General features: G+C 51.8%; 5 protein-coding genes across 5 annotated transcripts; 2 read left to right on the top strand and 3 right to left on the bottom strand.

Moving 5' to 3' along the window:
* Positions 1-281: 281 nt before the first annotated feature.
* Z519_00655 (uncharacterized protein) lies at positions 282-1,826 on the bottom strand (the record flags this gene model as incomplete). The annotated part of the gene is made up of 5 exons (XM_016758412.1): positions 282-1,049; positions 1,133-1,342; positions 1,402-1,463; positions 1,533-1,706; positions 1,754-1,826. 5 exons carry the CDS (start codon positions 1,824-1,826, stop codon positions 282-284), a joined length of 1,287 nt encoding a protein of 428 aa, XP_016625661.1.
* Positions 1,827-2,651: 825 nt separating this feature from the next.
* On the top strand, positions 2,652-4,333 carry Z519_00654 (uncharacterized protein; the record flags this gene model as incomplete). The annotated part of the gene is made up of 3 exons (XM_016758411.1): positions 2,652-2,960; positions 2,995-3,081; positions 3,125-4,333. 3 exons carry the CDS (start codon positions 2,652-2,654, stop codon positions 4,331-4,333), a joined length of 1,605 nt encoding a protein of 534 aa, XP_016625660.1.
* A 2,799-nt stretch (positions 4,334-7,132) lies between these two features.
* Z519_00653 (uncharacterized protein) lies at positions 7,133-8,977 on the top strand (the record flags this gene model as incomplete). Its single annotated transcript, XM_016758410.1, has 1 exon — positions 7,133-8,977. One exon carries the CDS (start codon positions 7,133-7,135, stop codon positions 8,975-8,977), a length of 1,845 nt encoding a protein of 614 aa, XP_016625659.1.
* Positions 8,978-9,583: 606 nt separating this feature from the next.
* On the bottom strand, positions 9,584-10,321 carry Z519_00652 (uncharacterized protein; the record flags this gene model as incomplete). Its single annotated transcript, XM_016758409.1, has 1 exon — positions 9,584-10,321. One exon carries the CDS (start codon positions 10,319-10,321, stop codon positions 9,584-9,586), a length of 738 nt encoding a protein of 245 aa, XP_016625658.1.
* A 1,846-nt stretch (positions 10,322-12,167) lies between these two features.
* On the bottom strand, positions 12,168-19,892 carry Z519_00651 (uncharacterized protein; the record flags this gene model as incomplete). Its single annotated transcript, XM_016758408.1, has 1 exon — positions 12,168-19,892. One exon carries the CDS (start codon positions 19,890-19,892, stop codon positions 12,168-12,170), a length of 7,725 nt encoding a protein of 2,574 aa, XP_016625657.1.
* Between the last annotated feature and the right edge of the window lie 983 nt (positions 19,893-20,875).

Raw genomic sequence — 20,875 nt, 5'->3', positions numbered from 1 at the left:
TAGCATATTATGTTTCTTCATAAGGCGCGTATGTCGAGAATGAGCAAAATCCTAATCTCTGGAATAGCACTGGGCTGGAGAATTTCTAACATTTTTCGATCCTCATCCAACCTCGAGTTGCCAGACGTTGGGAGGATTGGACTTGTGGACTGCCTATCTACCAAGGGCGAGGTAGGCTACCTATATACCCAGCGGTGGAGCCGAAGTCAATCAAAAAAAGAGATCACGCATGTCCTGATATTCCGGTACAAATTCTACGCCACCCACAGCCGTGGATGAGATTACAGCGCATTGATACCACCCTCATAGTCCTCTGCGTCGTATTCATCTGGGTATTTCAGCATCAGCCGTTTAAGTTCCTTTCTCTGCGCTTCTTGCTCCTCCGAATATTCTCCATACACATCGTCAAAGACCGAGCTCAGAGGGGGCTTCTTCTCTCTCTCCGCAGCCTTCAATTCAGCCAAAATATCCTTTCGTATTTGATTTCTGGTCTCCTTGTCCATCTCGTCATTCCAAAGACCCTTGTTCTCCAGCCATTTCTTGAGCCGAGAAATCGGGTTATCCCGAGTCTTCCACGTGTTCATTTCATCCTGTGTTCGGTAGGCGAAACTGTCGTCGCTGGTGCTGTGGTGGGAGATGCGGTAACTCATCATTTCCAGGAGAATGGGACGTCCACCATTCTCAAGAGCGCGGCGCCGTGCTTCTTTTGTCGCTTCATAGACGGCAAAGATATCCGTACCGTCCACTCGTAACGTTTCAATGCCGTAACCGATGCCGCGGCTTGCGATGCCGTCGCCGCGATACTGTTCCGTTGTTGGCGTGGAGATTGCGAATCCGTTGTTACGACAAATGAAAATGACTGGGCAGTCGCGAACGGCGGCTAGATTGAGAGCGCCGTGGAAATCTCCCTCGCTTGCTGCGCCGTCTCCGAAATATGCAACGGCAACTCTTGGTGACTTGTTGCCCGTCTCTCGATCCGCAAGCTTCAAGGCATATGCAGCTCCCGTGGCGTGGGGGATCTGGGTTCCGAGTGTTGATGCAACAGCATGCTTCTCATATCAGTATCGATCGATGATTTCCACACGTGCAACCTGCGTCGCTGTCCTCCAGCAACGCACTGAGAACTTACCACCCCGGTTTTCAACCTCCCGCTATAGTGGCAAGGCATATTTCGCCCTTTTCCTGGATCGTTCTTGTTATGCATCAATTGACTCATAAAGTCCTTGAGCGTGTATCCTCGTTGCTTGAACACTCCTGTCTCTCGATATTGGCACGTAATTACGTCGTCTGGACCTAGTGCTGCTGCTGATCCTACCATGATACCTTCTTCGCCAGATGAGCCCTGTCACGTGTGGATATGAGCAGCCTGTTCGCTCTATTGGCAATCCTTGCGCTACAAACCATGTAGAAACTCAGACGACCCTGTCTTTGGGCTTCGGACATAATAGTATCCAAGATGTTGACTGTATCCTCGGACGACTTCTCAGCATGCCATCATCAGAATCGGCTAGGATAGAGGGAAGGAAACGTACCCGTCAACATGTTTTTGTACCACTCGAGGACCTGCTCGTCTGTCACATCAGGGGCTGCACGAGCGTCGTCTTTCACTCTTCCTTCCACATTCATGACTCGATATGTGGCAATAGGTGGTAAGGATTTCGGGACTAAGAAGTCCATCTTTGTACTGATGGGACTGGTAGTGGCACCTGGGAAGCGAGGTCTGTGGCCACATGCATGTTAAATTCGTCCAAACAATGTTGCTTAAATTCTCTGGTGTCGATACTGACGATGTTGAGATCTCCCCAAGCGTCACCGTTGAGTTCCATCGTGCAAGGACTCTTACAGAAGCTTCTCGACTGGCGGACGATATGTTCGCCCTTCTGGCAGTTCGGAGCCACATAGTGCACAGTGACTCTCTCGCCGTGTACTGACATTTAGAATTCCACTGAGGTAAGGACGAACATCAGCTCAGGTAATAACCAAGATTACCATCAAACACAGAACGGCCGATGAAGGATTGAGCGGTTATCGCCGGCAACTATGTACATCGGTAGACCCTGCCATTCCAGCTCTTAGGTATGCTGTTGGATGATTTCGGTGAAGTCGATGTGCTGTGCCCCGAAGCCTAACCAAAACGACGTGCGGAGCCTCGGGGTTCGGTGAAGTTGGTGTACAATTATGCTTGTAGGTAGCCTCGGTGGTCATACATATTGGTTCGGGGGAGACGCGCTGACTCCGGTAGCACGAGATTATGGTTTTACCCTAATTAGGATTAGCGTTGTCACTATGTATTGTACGAGCCAATAGCCGATATCTCTTTGCACAGGACTCGACCGACATTGGGTCCAGTCGCTGGTCAGCCCAGAGTTAGACTCACTGCCCAATCAGTCTCCCAGCGATGTCGAACTCTCAAGCCTGATCTCCTGTCATGGATTTTCACCTCCAGGATCTAGTGGCCATGGATGGAATAGAACAGCCGAAATGCAAAGCGGCAATGTAGCCCGAAGCAACCGCTACAAGCCGCAAGCCCTGGCCCCTTCGCACTGAGGTCAATGGCAAGCCTCCAGTCGGGCCACCAGTGATAACAATTACATCTTGATCGCCAACTCACTTGAGTAGAGGAGTTTCTCCCAGGACGAAATCGCAGAAACATGAACCGGGTGCTTGTCAGAGGATTCCTCCGTCGAACTCGCCAATTTTCCGTGGCAGCAGAGTACACACATCGACAAGCCTTCCACAGTTCGCCGTCATGGCGGGTTGTCAGGCCGTATCTCCTCGCAGATATTGGTGAAGGTAAAAACCATACGGAAACGAAACGGACTTCAAACAGTGGAATAACGAAAACAGGAATCACCGAGTGTCAAATTATTAGTTGGTCAGTCAAACCGGGGGACCGCGTTGAACAGTTCGATCCCATATGCGAAGTCCAGTCAGACAAAGCAACTGTCGAGGTGCTTAACGTACTTTCCATATTCCTCCGCAAACTACTCACAGGTTGGGGATGAACAGATTACCTCGCGATTTGATGGCGTTGTCAAAGCCCTGCACTATGAGCAGGATGAAGTCGCGGTCGTTGGGAAGGTGCGCAGCCCTGCTCTGAGAAGCCGTATGCTATAGTACCTAGGTAGCTAACCCGTCGTCAAAGCCACTCTTGGATATGGACATTGCAGACACCATTTCGGAGGATCCAATCCTAGCAAACGTCCCTGTGGAGCAAGACCCTTCGGACATTGGAGATGCGCCATTGGTGAAGGGAATCTTTGGAGGACAGATTGAACAACCGACTCAGTCTCTTGAAGTCGAATCGCTGCCTCTCACACAGGACTCGTCGACGACCTCGCCCGCACCCGCACCCGTGGTGAGAGAAGAGATTCCCACCAAAGCTTCCGCACTTCTCACCCCGGCTGTGCGACATATGCTCAAACAGGCAGATATCGACGTCAACGATGTTGAAGGGACTGGTCGAGATGGTCGTATTACAAAAGACGACGTCCAACGGTACATTCAGGCACAATCGAAGTCTATTCGATTCCGAACACCCGCTCCCCCTGCCACTGAAGCGTGGTCAAAAGACGTGACAGAAGACAATGTCGTGTCATTGAGCCCGACAGAAAACCACATGTTCAAAGTGATGACCCATTCTCTCACGATCCCTCACTTCCTGTATACCCACAGCGTCGACGTCACATCGATTAACAACCTCCGCCGAAAGTTCAACACGTGCTCGACTCTCTCATCTACGCTTTCCCCCTCAGAAATCCCTGTTTCGAAGCTGACGATCCTCCCGTTCATCATGAAGGCCGTGTCGCGAGCATTTTCACGCTTTCCAAAACTTAATGCCCACTTGGACACAAACACCAACCCGTCAAAACCCCAATTAATTCTCAGATCATCTTGCAATTTTGGAATTGCCGTCAATACATCACAGGGCCTACTAGTTCCGGTGGTCAAAGATGTACAGAAGCACTCAATCATCTCACTTGCTGCTGAAATCAAACGGCTGAGCGATCTCGCACACGCTGGGCGCCTCGCGCCAGAAGATTTCAAGGATGCCACTTTCACGATAAGCAATATTGGAAGTATCGGCGGCAGTACTGTGTCCCCTGTCATCGTGGCGCCAATGGTGGGAATCCTAGGGGTTGGTAGAGCTCAACAAGTCCCAGTTTTCACAACAGATGACCAAGGTCATGAACGCATTGTCAAACAGGAACAGGTGGTGCTCAGCTGGAGTGCTGATCACAGGATTCTTGACGGCGCAACGGTCGCTGAAGCTGCTGAAGTTATTGGTGCGTTGATACAAAATGCTGAATGTCTGGGGCTAGCGTTGCGATGAGGAAAATGTAATATACCAAGTACTTGTTAGTACTCTACAGTTCAACGCAGAATTTCCCGCCGAATTTGGCGGTCGTTGCCGGCGCTTTGGGAGGGATTCTTTCCTCGATACTTTGCAGGAGCAACTACAGTACCGCATCTAGTCCGATTCACTCAACGCCCAAAGTATGTCTAGGAAGCAGCCACATCAAATTGTACCTAGCTGATTTTAACGGATGATTGTCCGACGTTCCTCAAGGATTGTCTCCCGTCACGGATATACAATATCGCAATCCTCCCTGACCTTGATCCCTCCACTAACGATGTCCCAGACCTCTTCAGACTGGCTGTCGCCACCTCAAGGCTCCAGATGGCCTTTCCGGAGAATAAATAGAAGCCTTGAGGTTTCGACGTAAGGCATCTCTCATTTCTGGGCGAAATAGACAGATCCGTACCTCATTAACTCGGCATATGTTCCTCGCGCCCGATCTTTGCCCGGTTCTCGGTCAAATCCCACAGAGTACCAAGTTGCACTTCATGTGTCAATTCCTTTCCGTGGACAGTTTTCTCCCAACTTGCGCTGGCTAGCATGTGGCAGACAAATTTATGCGCTGTTGCTTCTCTTCCGTGGCAAATCTGGAGGGATGCCGCTTCAATGCCAACAGGCCGTAGGCTTTTTCACCCATGTGTCTAACACCGAACGTGACGGCTGTGACGAAGCTCTCTCTGTCATCGTGTCAAATGCTGACAGATGATTAGTCCAATAATGCAGAAGCACTGAGCGACATACTCTGAGGCCTGCAGACAATCAATTTTCCAATCCATGTTCACATCCTGCTTCTCTAAAAGCGTTGCAAGAGCATTCCCATGCATCATGAAGCCGATCAAGGGTCGTCCCTCAGTCCTTCGGGTGTCGTTCTACCTTTTCCAGACATGATTGAATAAGTCGTGCTTAATGCATGATTAGCTCCGTAGTGTCACAGTTACGGCGAACAAATCATCTATTGATCAAATGGTCACCTTTCCTGTAGGCGAGGGAATGGTTCAACATGCCCCCGTCAAAGTGTGGCACGGCCGCTTAGAAAGAAGACACCGGGTCCGCTAGTTCGTCCTATCCACTTCACGGAACGCTATAAGTCCAACGTCGATGAAAAGCTCCGCCGTAACGATATATGGTCGAACATCGTACCATGTCAGCATCCAACGTAAATAGAATCCATGGTTCCTTTCATATACGCCGCTGGGAGTGCTTCCGTATCGACGAAACTCAGGACGTTGTGCGGTGATTCCGAGACACTGTCTAGCACCTGGACCCCAGATATTCTTCTCCGAAGTGACTGGCATGAATCTGCCTAGTCTAACAAGGATTTCCTCACAGGTACGCTTGTCCTGGATGTCTCTGTATTCCAACTTATCCTGAAATCCTTCGGGAATCTCGAACTCGACCGCGTGAGGTCCCACGCTTGTAGTTGAGATCTGCGACTGGTGATTATGCGCGACGGACGCCTGACGAGCGGACTATCAACACTGCGAAATTTGTGGTTTAGCTGCCAACGGTACGGAAAGGCAACTCGCTGTTGATGGCAATCCAAATGCTTGTGTACTGGTAGACAGTGATTCCATGCTGCTGACGCAAGCACTACGCTGTGATAGTCCTGTCTTTGCCTGTCACAACCGATTTCAATTTACTTCGACACAACTATGGCTACCATAGCGGCTCCACATACTCATTCCGAACAATATGGGGAGGCCTCGCAGTGTGCCTTTTGAATGGCTAAGATAATTACAATCCATACTCATCAGATTTTGCGAACGACGGTTACTTCCAACACCAAGAATGTCATATACAGGCAGGAGGTGGAGACTTGGAGGCGTAAAGTTCGTATCGATCAAGCAGGGTAATTAGAGTGTTATAGCAGGGGCGAGACGGATGTTAAATTAGCCGTTAGAGAATCGTGGCACGGCAGAGGGGGATACAGACAATAACGCGTCACGCACGAGAGGTGAGAAAGAAACAAGTTAGACAAAGAGGATTGGGGACTGGAGGATGGTTCTTGTAGCAAGTACAATACCAGCAGACACCGTTGAAGAGAGAAGCCTCAAAAGCTAGTCCTAGAATGGCCTAGCGAGGTCCTCCTTTGACAGTATCATGTGAAAAGTCACGTGATACAGCCCTACAAATGTCACGTGCTGCAGGCTTTTTCTTGGCGGTTGCAACCGACTTCAGCCCTTCATCTTACTCTCGCTGATCGTCTCCAATTGATTCCCCCTCGTGCTCTGGTCTGTGCTTCCATCCTACGTACTGTGTCGTGTGCCCAGCCGCCATCCAAGAAGCTAGAACGACGCCTTGCTCCATTACAAGGTTTACCCCGAGGTTAAGCTACTGAGCAAGTTGCTTTTCGGGCGTTGGCAAGCTCCATCTCCGTCTGGTCCAGCCACTGACGAGTGATAACTGCATGTCTCGATTATCCTTGCCTTCCTTCAGCCTGGCCAGCTGCGAGTCTCTCAGATCCTCATCCATCCTTCTGACATGCACAGTGACATGGCTCTCCCGTTGCTCCTCCTCCGCATCGGGCAGGCCTATGCTGCGGATGCCTGCAGTAGCACCTCCGATGGCTTCCTCGCCTGTGCAACCGCCCTGGGGATCTACAAGGAAGAAGCTGGCGCCACTCTGCAACTCCTGCTCAGTCTCAACGACAGCTTGATAAGGCCCCGGCTGCCCGTCTGTCTTGCCTCACACTCAGGGTGGGTTCCTCCGTAGTCGTGTAGCCATTGTCGCTCGTTTTTTGAAAGTCATCCGAGCTGTCCCAAGCAGTCCACCATGTTACTCACTTCGCTATTTGCTCTCGCTGCTTTCCTTGGGCCTTCTTCCTCGTGCGACGACCATGATTGGACATCTCCGGTCCTGGGAGGCTACGTCGACCATGGCTTGATGAGAAAACATGACCTCGCAAAACGGATCCAACCAGCAGCTCTTCCTACCCCGCCGCAACAGATCCAAGACCTACATTGGGGCCAGATCAATTTCCTCCACACTACAGATACTCATGGGTGGCTTGCGGGCCATTTGCTCGACGACAATTACAGTGCCGACTATGGCGACTTTGCTGACTTTGTGCAAAAGATGAAGGCCAAGGCGGATGTTCTGGGTGTTGACCTCCTGCTCATCGACTCGGGCGATTTGCATGACGGAACCGGGTTCGGAGACGCGACAACGCCCAATGGAAAGCTCACGCTGCCCATTTTCAAAAAGCTGCCGTACGATTTGTTGTCTATTGGAAATCATGAGCTCTATACGACCGAGATTGCCAATGACACATATCGCAACTTTGCTCCGTACTGGGGCGGCCGCTACATCACCTCCAACGTCGAGGTCAATCTCACGGGAAATCCCACGCCCTTCTCCAACCGATACGCATATTGGGAGACAAAGATGGGTATCCGGATCATGTCCTTTGCCTTCATTTTCAATTTCACGGGTAACAGCAACGCCACAATCGTGACTCCGGTCGGTGACGCTGTCAAACAATCTTGGTTCCAGCAACAGGTCAAGAGGACTGATATCGACATGTTTCTGGTAGCCGGACATATCACTCTTCGGAACTCTACGGAATGGGGTCTCATCTACGCCGCTATTCGTGAGCATCATCCCACGACCCCAATTCAGATCTTTGGAGGTCATCGACATGTCCGCGACGCCGTCGTCTTTGATGCCTCGGCTGTGGGTATCGCTTCTGGCAGATATTGCGAGACGGTGGGATGGGTTTCTGTCAACGGCTTGCCCAGCCGTGTCACCAAAGCCAAGTCGCCAATGGGCAATGCCACCAGAATCACCCAAAAACCCTCCGACGTTCCTGGGGTTAAGCCAAATCCAAACTCCACCTTGTCTTACTCGAGGCAATATCTCGACTTCAACCGATATAGTTTTGAATTCCACACCAGCACCAATGAGCAGACATTTAACACCAGCTTGGGTGTGACAATTAGCAAGAACATCACCACGGCTGTGGACAGCCTCCCACAATTGACCCACAAACTCGGTTGCTGTCCGGACAACTACTACCTAGATCGCGTTCCCATCAGCTCGAATCAAAGTCTGTTCAACTACCTGACAAACGTCGTCTTCCCCGCCATAGTGGTCGCACCGAACCGGACTAACATGTCACGCATTATCCTTACCAACACGGGTGGGTTTCGCTACGACCTGCTGAAGGGACCCTTTACGATCGATAATGCATACCAAACGAACCCTTATACGAACTATTGGTTACGCATGACCGCTCCCTGGTCCTCGGCGAAGAACCTGCTATCGAATATGCAGACGGACAAAGTCTACAAAAGAGCTCCGCTTCCAGTCAATGCAACCACTTTGATCAAAACACCAGGATACGTGACGAAAGACGACCTCGGCGCCGATGGAGACAACATCATCCACGCCAACCAGGGGTACTCGTCTGCTCCACATTATGTGCAAGCAAACGTCAGCGTCGGAGCCAACACATCAGATTCCACTCTCGTCGATGTGTATGTGACAAGTTTCTTCTCCGCGGCAGCGGGCAAATACTTGAGTGGCAACACCAGTGATTGGGTCAATACGGACGGAAACTTTTCGAGTTTTGACACGTTGCCTCGAATGGCACAATTGTACTGGAGCAAAGACTGTTGAGTAAGAGAGCGTGGAATATGGCTTATTTCATGTTGTTTGTGGGGACAGAGTCGCCGACGGAGAAGACGAAGGAAATGCAGTCCTCGATGAGTATAGGCCTCATGGCATGGTAGAGAGTAGAGAATCAACTTGACAAGACCAATGCCGTATTGTAGACATGATACATTATCGACTCGGCTTGTGCAGGACTTGTACAGAACGCCAGGCAAAGCTGGTCATGCCGTGACGAAGACCAAGATGAAGCCGGAGCCAGAGGTAGAGGGGAAGAGGGAGAGGGAGACAGCCCCTTGTCCATACTAGTAGTACTACCCGTTCCGAGAATCGAAAAAAGAGGTATGGAGTGATAACACCGGTGATATTAATGTGTGATAGTATACATGTCACCGCATGTGTACATACATAGATATTTCAGAATATGTGGAAGGCGCACAACAATGAACATCTCTCTCCCGCACTCGAGGGCGCCAGCCGGTCGGTCAACCAGTCAGTTGCATCTATTTCTCCTATCCAAGAGATAGAGAGGCACGGCTTTCGCAGCTCAGTCCTTGTCTTGTGTGTGGAGGACTACTTGGCGGACGCGGGGGTAATGTATATGTTTTCTTTTGCTTAGCGGGAGGCGCCAGCCTGAGAAGGCGGGACGCAGGTTCCGCCAATTTCGATGGTCCACGTGCCCGAGTTGAACTCGGAGAAGACGCTCTGGATCTGCCAGCCGTCGTCGGTCTGAGTGGGGTTCTCGGTGTAGAGGATGTTGATGCCCTTGACGGGGCTGCTGGAGCCGAGGATGGCCTCCCACCGGAACGCGATGACCTTGCAAGTGATCGCGTCGATGTTCAGCACCTGGAACCCGATGGCGGGTTGGCTGCCCTGGCCCAGCTCGAATGCCAGCTTACTGGGAAACGTCGTGCTGCCCAAGGGATTGCCGGCCAGGAAGTTGATCGAGTCGGACGTGTCGGTGAAGTCGGAGGCGAGGAGAGACTCGGCCGTCGCGTTGCTGTACGCTGTCAGCAGAGAGGCGAAGCCATTGACCACGTTGGTGGCCGCGGCGGTGCTGAGACAGGTCACGGTTCCGAGAGGCGCGGTGGTAGTGGTGGTCACCACCTTGGATGTCGTGGTGGTGGTGGTGGTGGTGGTGGTGGTGGTGGTGGTGGTGGTGGAGCTGTGTCCGGTGGAATACGCTGGGCTCGACGAGGAATATCCCGGTGTTGGAGAGCTAGTAGCAGGGTGGTCGTCGGTCTTCGACTCAGTTGTGGGAGGAGGTGGTCGTCCAAAGCCTCCGCGCTGGGGGCCCGCGAAGGTGACACCTGCAAGTGCCGAAACTGTGAGGATAGTGCTGAAGAACTTCATTGTGTGCAGAGGTTCGGGAATGGGGCGGTGGTGGGTTTACTGTAACGAATGACTGTGGTGAGTTGAAAACTGAACCAGGTAAAGAGTGACTATGGTCGGATAACAATCGACGAGAAAAAGTGCGATTCTGTCGAGAAACGACGGAATGCCAATGGAAAGAATGAGAGATGGATAGGTAGGGAAGAGGTTTGAAGAGGGCAGGGTCAAATATATGGAAGAAGATATCCTCTGTCACTCGGTCCTTCGCGTGCGCACTCACCGTGCAAGCGTGCTACCGGAAAAAGCAGCAGCTACGTCCATGGATTGCAGGTCTTCTAAGTGGCGCAACGAAAAGGGGAAAGAGAAAATGGATCTGCCCGTTTCATTCCTTAGGGCCAGCCATTCCATGACGGCGGTGGAAATGAAATGCCTGCTCGTGGAGTTACCGATTGTCAGTGCCATGGAAATTTGAGAAAGGGTTCGGAAGCAAGACCGGCCAGGGAGTAATACGATGCCTTCCTCTGCTGACAGATAGACAGGCAGCCTTACCAGGACGCAGGGGAGGAGGGCGCGCTACACCCGGCTGAAACGTTCTCGCGGAATCAAATCAAATCGAAGTCCATTTTTTTTGCCCTGTGCGGACAAAGGACGGGGACGTATGTAAATAAAAAGGATGATGGCACTACCCAGTACAAGGTGTAGTAAACGAAGTCCCCGGATAAAGTTGCGTAAGCTTTGGCGGGTCGCCAGACGTGGGTTTTGGTGACAACCTGGGCCAATTTCCAGGAGAAAGCCTCACCACCCTGGTGCTCACCAGCCTTGTTGTCCACCCTGGACGAGGCATCGCTTCCCAATTGGGGTTGTGTCCCTGTTGAATCCCCTGAATGTCAGATCCACCTGGGCGGCCTAGCTAGCCCCTGATTGGCGAGTCTTCATGTCAAGATAGGGGACGAGGCTGATGCCGCGGTGGCAATTCATCACAGAAAATAAAACACACTACCATACGAATGAGAGTATCTCCGTTGGGTACGACGTGAGTCCCTAATAGTTCGGAAATACTCTCGATGGAGCCCTGGTCTCTGTGTCAGTATTTCTTGAGGAGGGAGCAGACAGGATTTGAAGGTCCGTCAGTCAGTCGGCTTCTCTTTGCAGATCAAAATCCACGCACGTGAAACTGGACGCCTGGTGGGAAGGACGGAAAGAAATGAAGGGTTTCCAATTCGTATTCTGATCCTGCGATCAACGCCAGCCCCGGGAACGTGTCGAGTTTTGACATACGGGCAAGTGCATGTTCCTATCGCTCCATCAAAATGTTTCCAATGTTCCTAGGGCCGCCAGCCCCGAATTGAAACAAGCGGGCAGTCAACAAGGCTTTACGGAGAGAGCCTGGGGCTGCGAGAAGGTCTAGAATCGAATCACATCGCCCGCCTAATATGAAACGAGGGAGAGGGTGGAGGAAACAATCGAGAAGATCTGGCCCAGCTGATTGTGGCACCCGGAAGCCGCCACACATAGTACTACGAGTAAATACCGCGCCAACAAAACTCTGAATCCAATAACGCGAAAAATAGAAAACCGTCCCAGAAACCCTTTGGTCTAGGAAGGAAAAGCCGAATCTCCCCCTTCTTCTTCCATCTTCCTTTTCGCAGCCGTGGTGACTGGTTGCTGATATCAATAAGCTTATTCCCTCGAAAAAGATCGTGAAAGATGCTTTAGGAAATGCGGAGTTTGGCTGTGAAGAAAACAATCGTGAAAGAAACTACCTAGAGAAATAACTATGGGGGGTATCTGTTGCTGGTTCCCTCGTCACTTCCCCCTTTCCCCAAAATCCTTGGTTTCCCGCACATCCAAATGCTTCGTCATACTCTTACGAGTTCCGATGATATCGGTGCCTCTTAACCCTGTCTCGCGGTGCAAATACAGTGGCAGACGGAGGTGGTGACGACGTCGACGATGTGCTCGTGTCTGAAGCTGCAGCTGCTGCCGGAGATGTGGTCGACGCATCCAAGGAGTCCGGCGTCGTGGTAGGATCCATTGAATCCGGCGTTACGGCTGGGTCGGTCGTCGTTGGGGTCGGAGACGATGTCGTTGGTCTCGTTGGTGAGGACGAGGAGGTAGGGGCAGACTCTCGGAGATCATAAGTTGTTGACGGTTCTGGGGAAGACATTGGGGATGTGGTGACAGGGCCATTGCTGGATGTGTCTCCAGTCTCTGGTCCGCCGGTTCCTCCCGTATAATCGGTCGAGTTGTTGCCGTAGGCCGGCGTAGTCAGGTTGGCTGGAGGCTGCCCGTATGTCATGTTGGTTTGAGGTTGACCACTAGAAGTTGGAAGGCCAGTGCTATTGCTATATCCGCCACCAGTTCCGTTCACAAAGGTCCAATTTCCGCTGCTCATGCCCATCCTGATATTGTCGACATCTAGAATGGGTGAAGCGGTCTCGACACCATCACAGCTAAAGATCAGAGAGAATGTGCTCGCCGAGGAAGTGATCTGGAATTCTTTTCCGGTCGTGGTCCAAGTAGTCGCGGCCGAAAGTGAACCTAGAGTTGCTAGAGTTCCTTCATCGTTCGAAACTGTCAACGTACATCCATCTGGAGTGACCCCAGAAGCCGGAACTCTGTAGGCAAATGAATACCAGTAGGATCCATTCGCAGCCGGAGTGGTCAGTGTCTGCGACAAAGTAGCAGTAGCACCTTCGAAAGTGGGCTCAAATCGCGCGAATCCTTTGCCGTCATATGCTGCCTCAGGGGACAGGATATCACGTATACGCTTGGAAGGTGTAGCTGAGCTCGAGACAGCTCCCCAGACAATGTCCACTTCATCCAGATTCCAACCCGTGCCGGAACATTCGAATGATGGATTCTCCAGAAGTTGCGAAGGGGGAGTGGCACCACATTCAGACGAATTGCTGGCGGGGTACGTTGAGTTACTACTCCAAGCGGTCGAGTTCGTCGAGTTCGAATGGGGAATTGTGTAGTTCAATGGAGCAGTGCTATTGCTGGCCCAGTCCGTCCAATTACCGGTGTCATTGTAAGCCCAAACCGAGGTCGTTGTTGGGAACACCGAGGACGAGGTCGTTGTCAACAAGACAGAAGTTGTGGTGGAAGTGGTTGTCACAGCAACTGGGCTAGGTGTCGTCGACATCAGGGAGGTGCTTGTTGTGGCAGAGAAGTTGAATGGCCATGTCTCATTGCTTCCTGTGGAATTGTACCAGTCCGTCCAGTTTCCGGTTCCGTTGTATGCCAATGTCGGCACAGCCCAGGCAGAGGTGCTTGTCACAGAACTAGTAGTCGGCAAAGGATCAGTCAAGTTAAGGGGGCGGCTGGAATTAGTTGGCAGGGTCCAGTTGCCGGTACTGTTCGTGCTGTTGAGCCAGTCAAGCCACTGCGTCTCGTTGTAAGCGGGTGCCGTCATTGTCGGCCAGGCTCCAGAGGACGTCGATGTATGGCTCGTAGTCGTCGGTGACACATAAAGTATTGATGTTGTGGGAGTCACGAGAGATGCCGTCGATGACGTGGTCAAACTTCTGCCGTCGGTCTCGTTCCATGGAATTGTACCATTCCAATCGGTCCAGTTCGTGCCCGCGTACGATCCATTGTAGGCTGGGATCGTTGGGAATCCTGCCACTGAGCTCGTCGTGGAAGAGGACGTAGTGATCTGCGAAGTGAAATTCCAAGGGATTGTGCTATTCCAGTCTGTCCAATTTGTCGATGGATAAGACCCATTATAGGGTAAGGTTGTCGGATATCCATCCACCGAGCGTGTGGTGGACGAAGAGGGGGTCAGAGATGTAGTGCTCGACGTAGTGCTCATCTGCGTAGGGGCGACAGTCAGAACAGAGACTGTGGAAGACGTAGTCAGCGAAGAACTAAAGTTCCATGGGATCGTGCCATTCCAGTCAGTCCAATTTGTTGGGTATCCGTCTCTCGCAGTCGTCGTGGACGAAGCTGGGGTGGACGAAGTAGTAACCTGAGTCGCTGCAATAGAGAGCGCAGAAGACGTAGTCAGCGGATAACTCAAGTTCCAAGGAATTGTGCCGTTCCAGTCTGTCCAATTCGTTGATGGGTAAGAGCCATTGAAGGCTGGAAGTGTAGGATATCCAGATTGCAAGGTTGTTGTCGTCGAGGCGAAAGATGTCGTGCTGGTCACTGCAGCAGCGACAGAGAGGACAGAGGAGGTAGAAGATGTCCTCAAGGAGGAAGTGATATCCCAAGGAATTGTGCCGTTCCAATCAGTCCAGTTTATTGAGGGATATGATCCACTATACGTCGTAGTCGGATAACCTGCTACCGAAGTAGTAGGAGAAACCGACGAAGTTATGGAAGAAGTCATATTCCAGGGGATTGTACCGTTCCAGTCCGTCCAGTTCATCGAAGGATATGTGCCATTATAGGCCGGAATAGTCGGATATCCCGCAATTGAAGTGGTCGTGGATGAGGTGGTTGAGGACGTTGTCGGTGTCAGAACAGTAGCGGCAACGGAGAGGGCCGAGGACGTGCTCAAGGAAGACGTAGTCGCTGAAGTAGTCACATTCCAGGGGATAGTACCATTCCAATCTGTCCAGTTCGTAGAAGGATATGAACCATTATACGCAGGAACAGTTGGATATCCACCTACTGAAGTTGTCGTAGACGAGGCAGCCAAGCTGGAAGAAGTGATGCTCCAGGGAATTGTACCGTTCCAATCTGTCCAATTAGTCGAAGGGTATGAACCGTTATAAGCCGGGACAGTCGGATGTCCTATTGCCGTGGCGGTCGTGGAAGTTGAAGTAGAAGTGGGCGTCAGAGCAGTAGCAGCGACAGAGAGAACAGAGGATGTGCTCAAGGAAGAGGTGGTTGTCCGCGGATCGATAAATGCTGAGGCCGAGCTGTAGGTGATATTCGACAGCCAGTCTGACCAATTACCAGTTTCGTTATAGGCCGGGATTGTTGGATAGCCAACTTGCGAGCTAGAGGTTGTGGATACAGTCCCGAGGCTTGTAGTTGTCCAATCCAACCAGACAGAGTTCGAGTCATTGTAGCTCGACCAATTACCCGTTATATTGTGTGAAGGGATGGTGGGAAAAGCTGAGGTCGAGGTTGACCCTGTAGCCGTATCAATTGGGTGTTCCGAGGTCGTTGTAGTCGTGGTAACTGCGGGAGAAGAAGTCGTCGTGCGAGGATAGGCGAACGAGGTTGACGTCAAGTTCCAATCCAGCCATTCTGACTCTGTCCAGTTTCCTGTGCCATTATACGAAACCGTTGGATACGCTCTGGCTGAGGTAGTTGTCGGGACCAGGCTTATAGTGCTGGTGGAAATTGTGGACGTGGTTCGACCGTCAACATACAACGTGCTTGTTCTGGTTGTTGTTAGATTCCAATCCAGCCACGCGCTCTCGTTGTAACCCGTCCAGTTGCCTGCCGTAGGATATGAAAAGCTAGAGCTTGTTGTGGTTGTACTCAAAGACGTGGTTGGGCTTGTAGTTAAATCATCAACCGGCAAAACAGAAGTGCTCTGTGTTGTAGAGACAAACGTCAGGTTCCAATCTAGCCAGACAGAGTTCGAGTCATTATATGACGGGTAGCCCGGGTATCCAAACACGGAACTTGTTGTAGTTGCGGTTGTAGATGACACCGAAGATGCGGCCTTTGTCGTTAGATTCCAATCTTCCCAAGTGCCATTCATGGATCCATTGTAAGAAGGATAACCTGGGTATGCGAAAACGGAGGTTGTCGAAGATGCAGAACTCGTCGTCATCAAGGCATCAACCGGCAGAAGGGAAGAGCTCGTCGACTTTACGGATGTCGATGTTGGACTCCAATCTTCCCAGGTAACAGTTCCGGTGTAAGAAGGATAGCCTGGATATGAGCGAGCAGAGCTGGTTGTCGCTACAGAGCTTATCGTCGTGGAAGTGGTTCTAGTCATGGCATCAACCGGCAGTAACGACGAAGTAGTCGACTTGACAGAGGTCGTGGAGGTCGCTTCCCAATCCTCCCAGGTGCCGTTCATTGACCCACTATGAGAAGGATAGCCCGAGTAAGCCCTCGTGGAAGTTGTGCTCGCTAAGCTAGATGTAGTCGTCAAAGCGTCAACTAATTTCGACGACGTAGATGCCGTTGTCTCCCAGTCCTCCCAACTGAAGTTGCCCGGATACGTTCCACTGTAGAGCCATGTTGGAATGGCAAATTTTGAAGTTGTCGAGGTGGTCGTCGCGACACTAGAGGTCGTAGTCAAAGCATCAGCAGGCAGCTTCGTAGATGTTGAAGTCCCAGAAGTCAGATTCAGCCAGTTAGCCCAGTCTTCCCATGTTCCGTTCCCACTGTATGTCCCATTGTAAGACGGAGCCGAGGTGTAGCTGGATCTTGAGCTTATCGTCGATGTGGTGGTAGCGAGGCTGGAAGTAGAAGTAGTCAGAGCATCAGCACTCAGACGTGAAGAAGTAGAAGTTGCGGCCCAATCTTCCCAAGAGCCATTGCCACTGTGCGATGGCCAGCTGGAGCCAAAGGATCTAGTACTCTGAGTCGAAGTAGTAGGAAGCGGAGAGCTTGTGGTTTCAGCATCAACGAAGGCGACGCTAGAGGTGGAGGAAGCCGAAATTGTTCTACTCCAATCCTCCCACGAACTGCCATTCTCAGACGGCCAAGCAGAATAACCCGCTCTAGAACTTGTTGTAGCTGCCGTACTTGTGCTGATGACCGAACTTGTAGTAAGATCAGCAACAGAGAGAGCACTTGACGTCGATGAAATTGTCTTAGTCCAATCTTCCCAAGCACTACCATTCTCAGATGGCCAAGCGGAGTAAATAGCCCTTGAACTTGTCTTAGACGTGGTGGTGGGGAGGGGCGAAGTGGCAGTGTCGGCAACAGAGAGAATAGTTGATTTAGATGAAGTTGTCCTACCCCAGTCTTCCCATACACTCCCATTTTCAGACGGCCACCCAGAGTAAGCGGCCTTAGAGCTTGTCGTGGATGTGGTTGTAGGAAGGGTTGAAGATGTAGCATCGGCGACAGAAAGGACGGTTGACGTGTGCGAAGTCGTCCGACTCCAATCCTCCCATGCGCTACCATTCTCTGAAGGCCAGGGCCAGGTAGAGCCGGTAGGCCTAAACCCATTTGAAGAGGTTGTGGAGATAGTTGAGCTAGTTGTAACCGCGGCAACAAACAAAGAGCTGGAAGTGCTGGAAGTAGACGAAGCAGTAAGCCAGTCCAGCCACGCTCGCTCTGTTCCATTCTCTGAAGGCCAGGCAGAGCTGCTTGGCTTCGAGAATGTTGGAGAAGGGGACGTCGAGAGGGTCGAGGTTGTTGTGGCGGCAGCCACGAAGAGGGAGCTGGAAGTGGATGAAGAAGTGGTCCAGTCAAGCCAGATATGTTCTGTTTCATTCTCTGAAGGCCAGGAAGAGCCGCTCGGCCTCGAGAAAGCTGTGGATGTGGAAGCAGTTGTCGGAAGGCTTGAGGTTGTTGTGGCTGCATCAACGGGCAGGGAGCTCAAAGTTGAAGATGTAGAGGTCCAATCCAGCCAGATCTGCTCTGTTCCGTTACGAGAAGGCCAGGCAGAGCCAGTCGGTCTCGAGCCTTTCGTTGTGGACGTAGTTAATGGAGAAGATGTTGTAGTGAGCGCATCGACGGAGAGGGAGCTCAAGGTAGACGATGTGGTCCAGTCTAGCCATATGTTCTCTGTGCCACTGTGCGAAGGCCAGGCAGAGGCACGTGGCCTCGAATCCTTCGTTGTTGTTGTTGTTGTAATTGTCGAGAGAACAGTGGTTGTGGTTCCATCAACCACGAGAGAACTTGAAGTCAATGACGATGACCAATCAAGCCAAACTGCCTCCGTTCCACTGTGTGACGGCCAAGGGAAGCCGGAAGACCTCGACTCCCTCGCACTCGAAGTTGTCGTGGATCCAGAGGAGGTTGTTGGAAGAGCATCCACTGGCAAAGCGCTAGACGTAGGCTGAGACAGAGTATGCGATGGCTGCGGCCTTCCCCCGGGGCGTGTCGGCCGAGTGATAGGTTGTCTACTAGGCCCAGAGGTATGGGCAGATGTAGATCTACTCGTTGTAGCTTCGACCGGCTTCGATGGGGCCGCTGATGTCGTAGTGATGGCGTCCGAAGAATTTTGGCCTATTGACACTCCCCAATCTGCCCAACCACTAGAGCCGCCATTCGCTCTATTTGGCGTTGTCTGTGGACGGCCGACTGAAGATCGGGTTGGCTGACCCGGCTGGTCTGGCCGGCTACCAGGAGCAGAACTCGTCTTCGTGGTTGACTTGGTGCTTACAGCAGCAACTGAATTGGTAGTGAAGGTCGAAGTCGTTGGGGAAACGATGGACGATTTAGAAGATGTCCAATCGAGCCAAATGGAATCTTGTGCGTGGGACTGAGATCCGCTCACACCCCCTCGTACTGAATGAGAGGCAGCAGTTGACCTGGGCGGGAGAAAATGAGAGGTACTACCTGACTTGGTCGTCGCGGGAGTCGAAGTTCTGGCAGGGTCAACACTATCAACAGACGTCGAGCTGCTACTCGTTCCTCGAGAGGTTGCATCTACTGGCAAGGAGGTTGCACCTGGGGTCGAGAAAGTAGTAGTACTCCAGTTATCCCAATCACCCCATTCGGAGGAGCCAGGATTTCGCGGGGCTTTCGAAGTAGAAGAAGCTGGAGTCCCGAAGCTATTCGGGTCGCTTCCTGTTTGAGACGTCTGACCTCCGTGCTTCCCAGTCGAGGAACTTGACAGTCCACTTTGGCTGGCACTGCTGGCACTGTTGCCCGCATAAGGGCTACTTCCGTGCCAAGGATGCTGCTCTTCCCAGGACCCCCTCCGGCCATTGCCGCTGACAGGTGTTGTGGCCGGTGGAGCGCCGGGTTCGCCGCTAGACAGACTCTCACCACGTTTTTCTTCAGTCGCACCGCAGGCAAAGCTATGAGAGATGGTAAAATTTGTCTTCCCATCCGATCTTCCGGTCTCTGTTGCCCATTCTGGTCCGAATGGCTGAGCGTACATGTCGCAATATTGGCCCTGGCTCACACCATTCTTAGAGACAATGTAGGTGTTGAAGAATTTGCAGCCGATTGAGCTGCACGCTTCCGCGCAATTCGACGTGTCGAATGGTCCATTAAAGATCTTCGAGCCAAGGAATGCTCCAGGAGTTGGTGGTGGATGAATTGCCGCGCCCGCCATGAACACCGGAACATCAAACCCTTTGGGAGTTGTGAGAGTGCTGTTAGTGTAGCCGTTACAACCGGCGATCACGGCATTTGTGCTGCTTGACCCACTAGCAGCAATTGCTCCAGCCCAGAACGAACACTTGATTGCTGGAGCTGGACCACCAATTTCCTTCTCAAAGTAGATCTCGAATGAGGAACATTCATCAATGCCATCGCAAATCGCTGCACAGATACTGCTGTCGTACTCATCAATTGTCGTGTGTCCAATAAACCCATCTCCTGAAATCCACGCTTGTCCATTGTTGAATGCTTGATAATAACCGGCCGGGGTCGCAGCAGAAGTCGCAGCATCTGCAAAGGATTTGTTTGTTGCCCACTCAGCGGCGATTGGATCAGTACAAGAGCAGGTCGGTTCAACGTCGCGTTCCAACAAATTCTTCTTCCATGGCATGAAACCCCCCCATTTTCCCAATGAACCTAAAGCCACATTAGAAAACAAAAGAAAATAAAAGAATGGCAGCATGTTGCATTGAGCAACAGCTCATGGAAAGAGCGGCTGATATGAAGAACGAACGGACGCGTGCCAGTCGACAACGCAATGACGGTTTACCAAAGAAAAGGAAGGAAGAGGAGGAGAGGTGTGCAGGTTGAGTAGATGGCGCCTCCCCCCCCCTCTCCCCGAACGTTGGACGTACTCCGCAGGCTAGACGAGCGTGTGAACGAAGCACATCTGCCTTCCACGGCTACTGGCAGCACTGCAAACCCTAGTTCGGACCATCATCGAATGATCTGACAGACCGCCAGGATTCTACCCTGTTAGGGATCAGCGCCACATGGCTGGAAGACGCACGAGGCTTTTCCGGCGGGTCCTACACGCCAGCGACATCGATGATCGCTGCCTTCGACGATAGCCGCCATTCTTTGTTTGGCAGCTCAAGGAGGACACGCGTTGGAGTACCCCGGTCATCGTTCCCAAAGGGGCCTGAAGTCTAAGACCAGTGGAAGTCGCGCTATGGCTGTGGGTTGTTTGGCCCAGAAATTTCGTGATCAAGCCACGGAATCAGCTTTGCGTTGTTCCGTGTTTGGAGTGAGCAAAGTGAGTCGAAGTTGAAAAAAAGGAGAAGGGATAGGCCTAGAAGGGCTTAGCGTGCCGCAACTATTCAAGCTTGGCGCTCCGTGGCTTGCATCCCGAGATTAGAGCCTCGTTTTTCTTTATGCTCGAGTCTCGGCTTTCCCTTTTGCTCTCATGGAACATGATTTAATAATAATACTCAGCCTCCTGACCCAGTTCGGCGTGGCTTTTCCTGATATCTTGGAGCTGGCATATTTGGAGTACCAAATTCCGTACTGGAAGCTGGTCCTGCACTGTGCTCGAGATCAGGGGCGCCAGCCTCAAAAAAATTCGCCTATCTGCGTGGGTGATCGAGAAGATCT

Source organism: Cladophialophora bantiana (genome assembly GCF_000835475.1).
Source record: "Cladophialophora bantiana CBS 173.52 unplaced genomic scaffold supercont1.1, whole genome shotgun sequence".
Taxonomy (NCBI): Eukaryota; Fungi; Ascomycota; class Eurotiomycetes; order Chaetothyriales; family Herpotrichiellaceae; genus Cladophialophora; species Cladophialophora bantiana.
The sequence above is the reverse complement of the archived record's forward strand: the minus strand, read 5'-3'. Positions and strand labels throughout refer to the sequence as shown.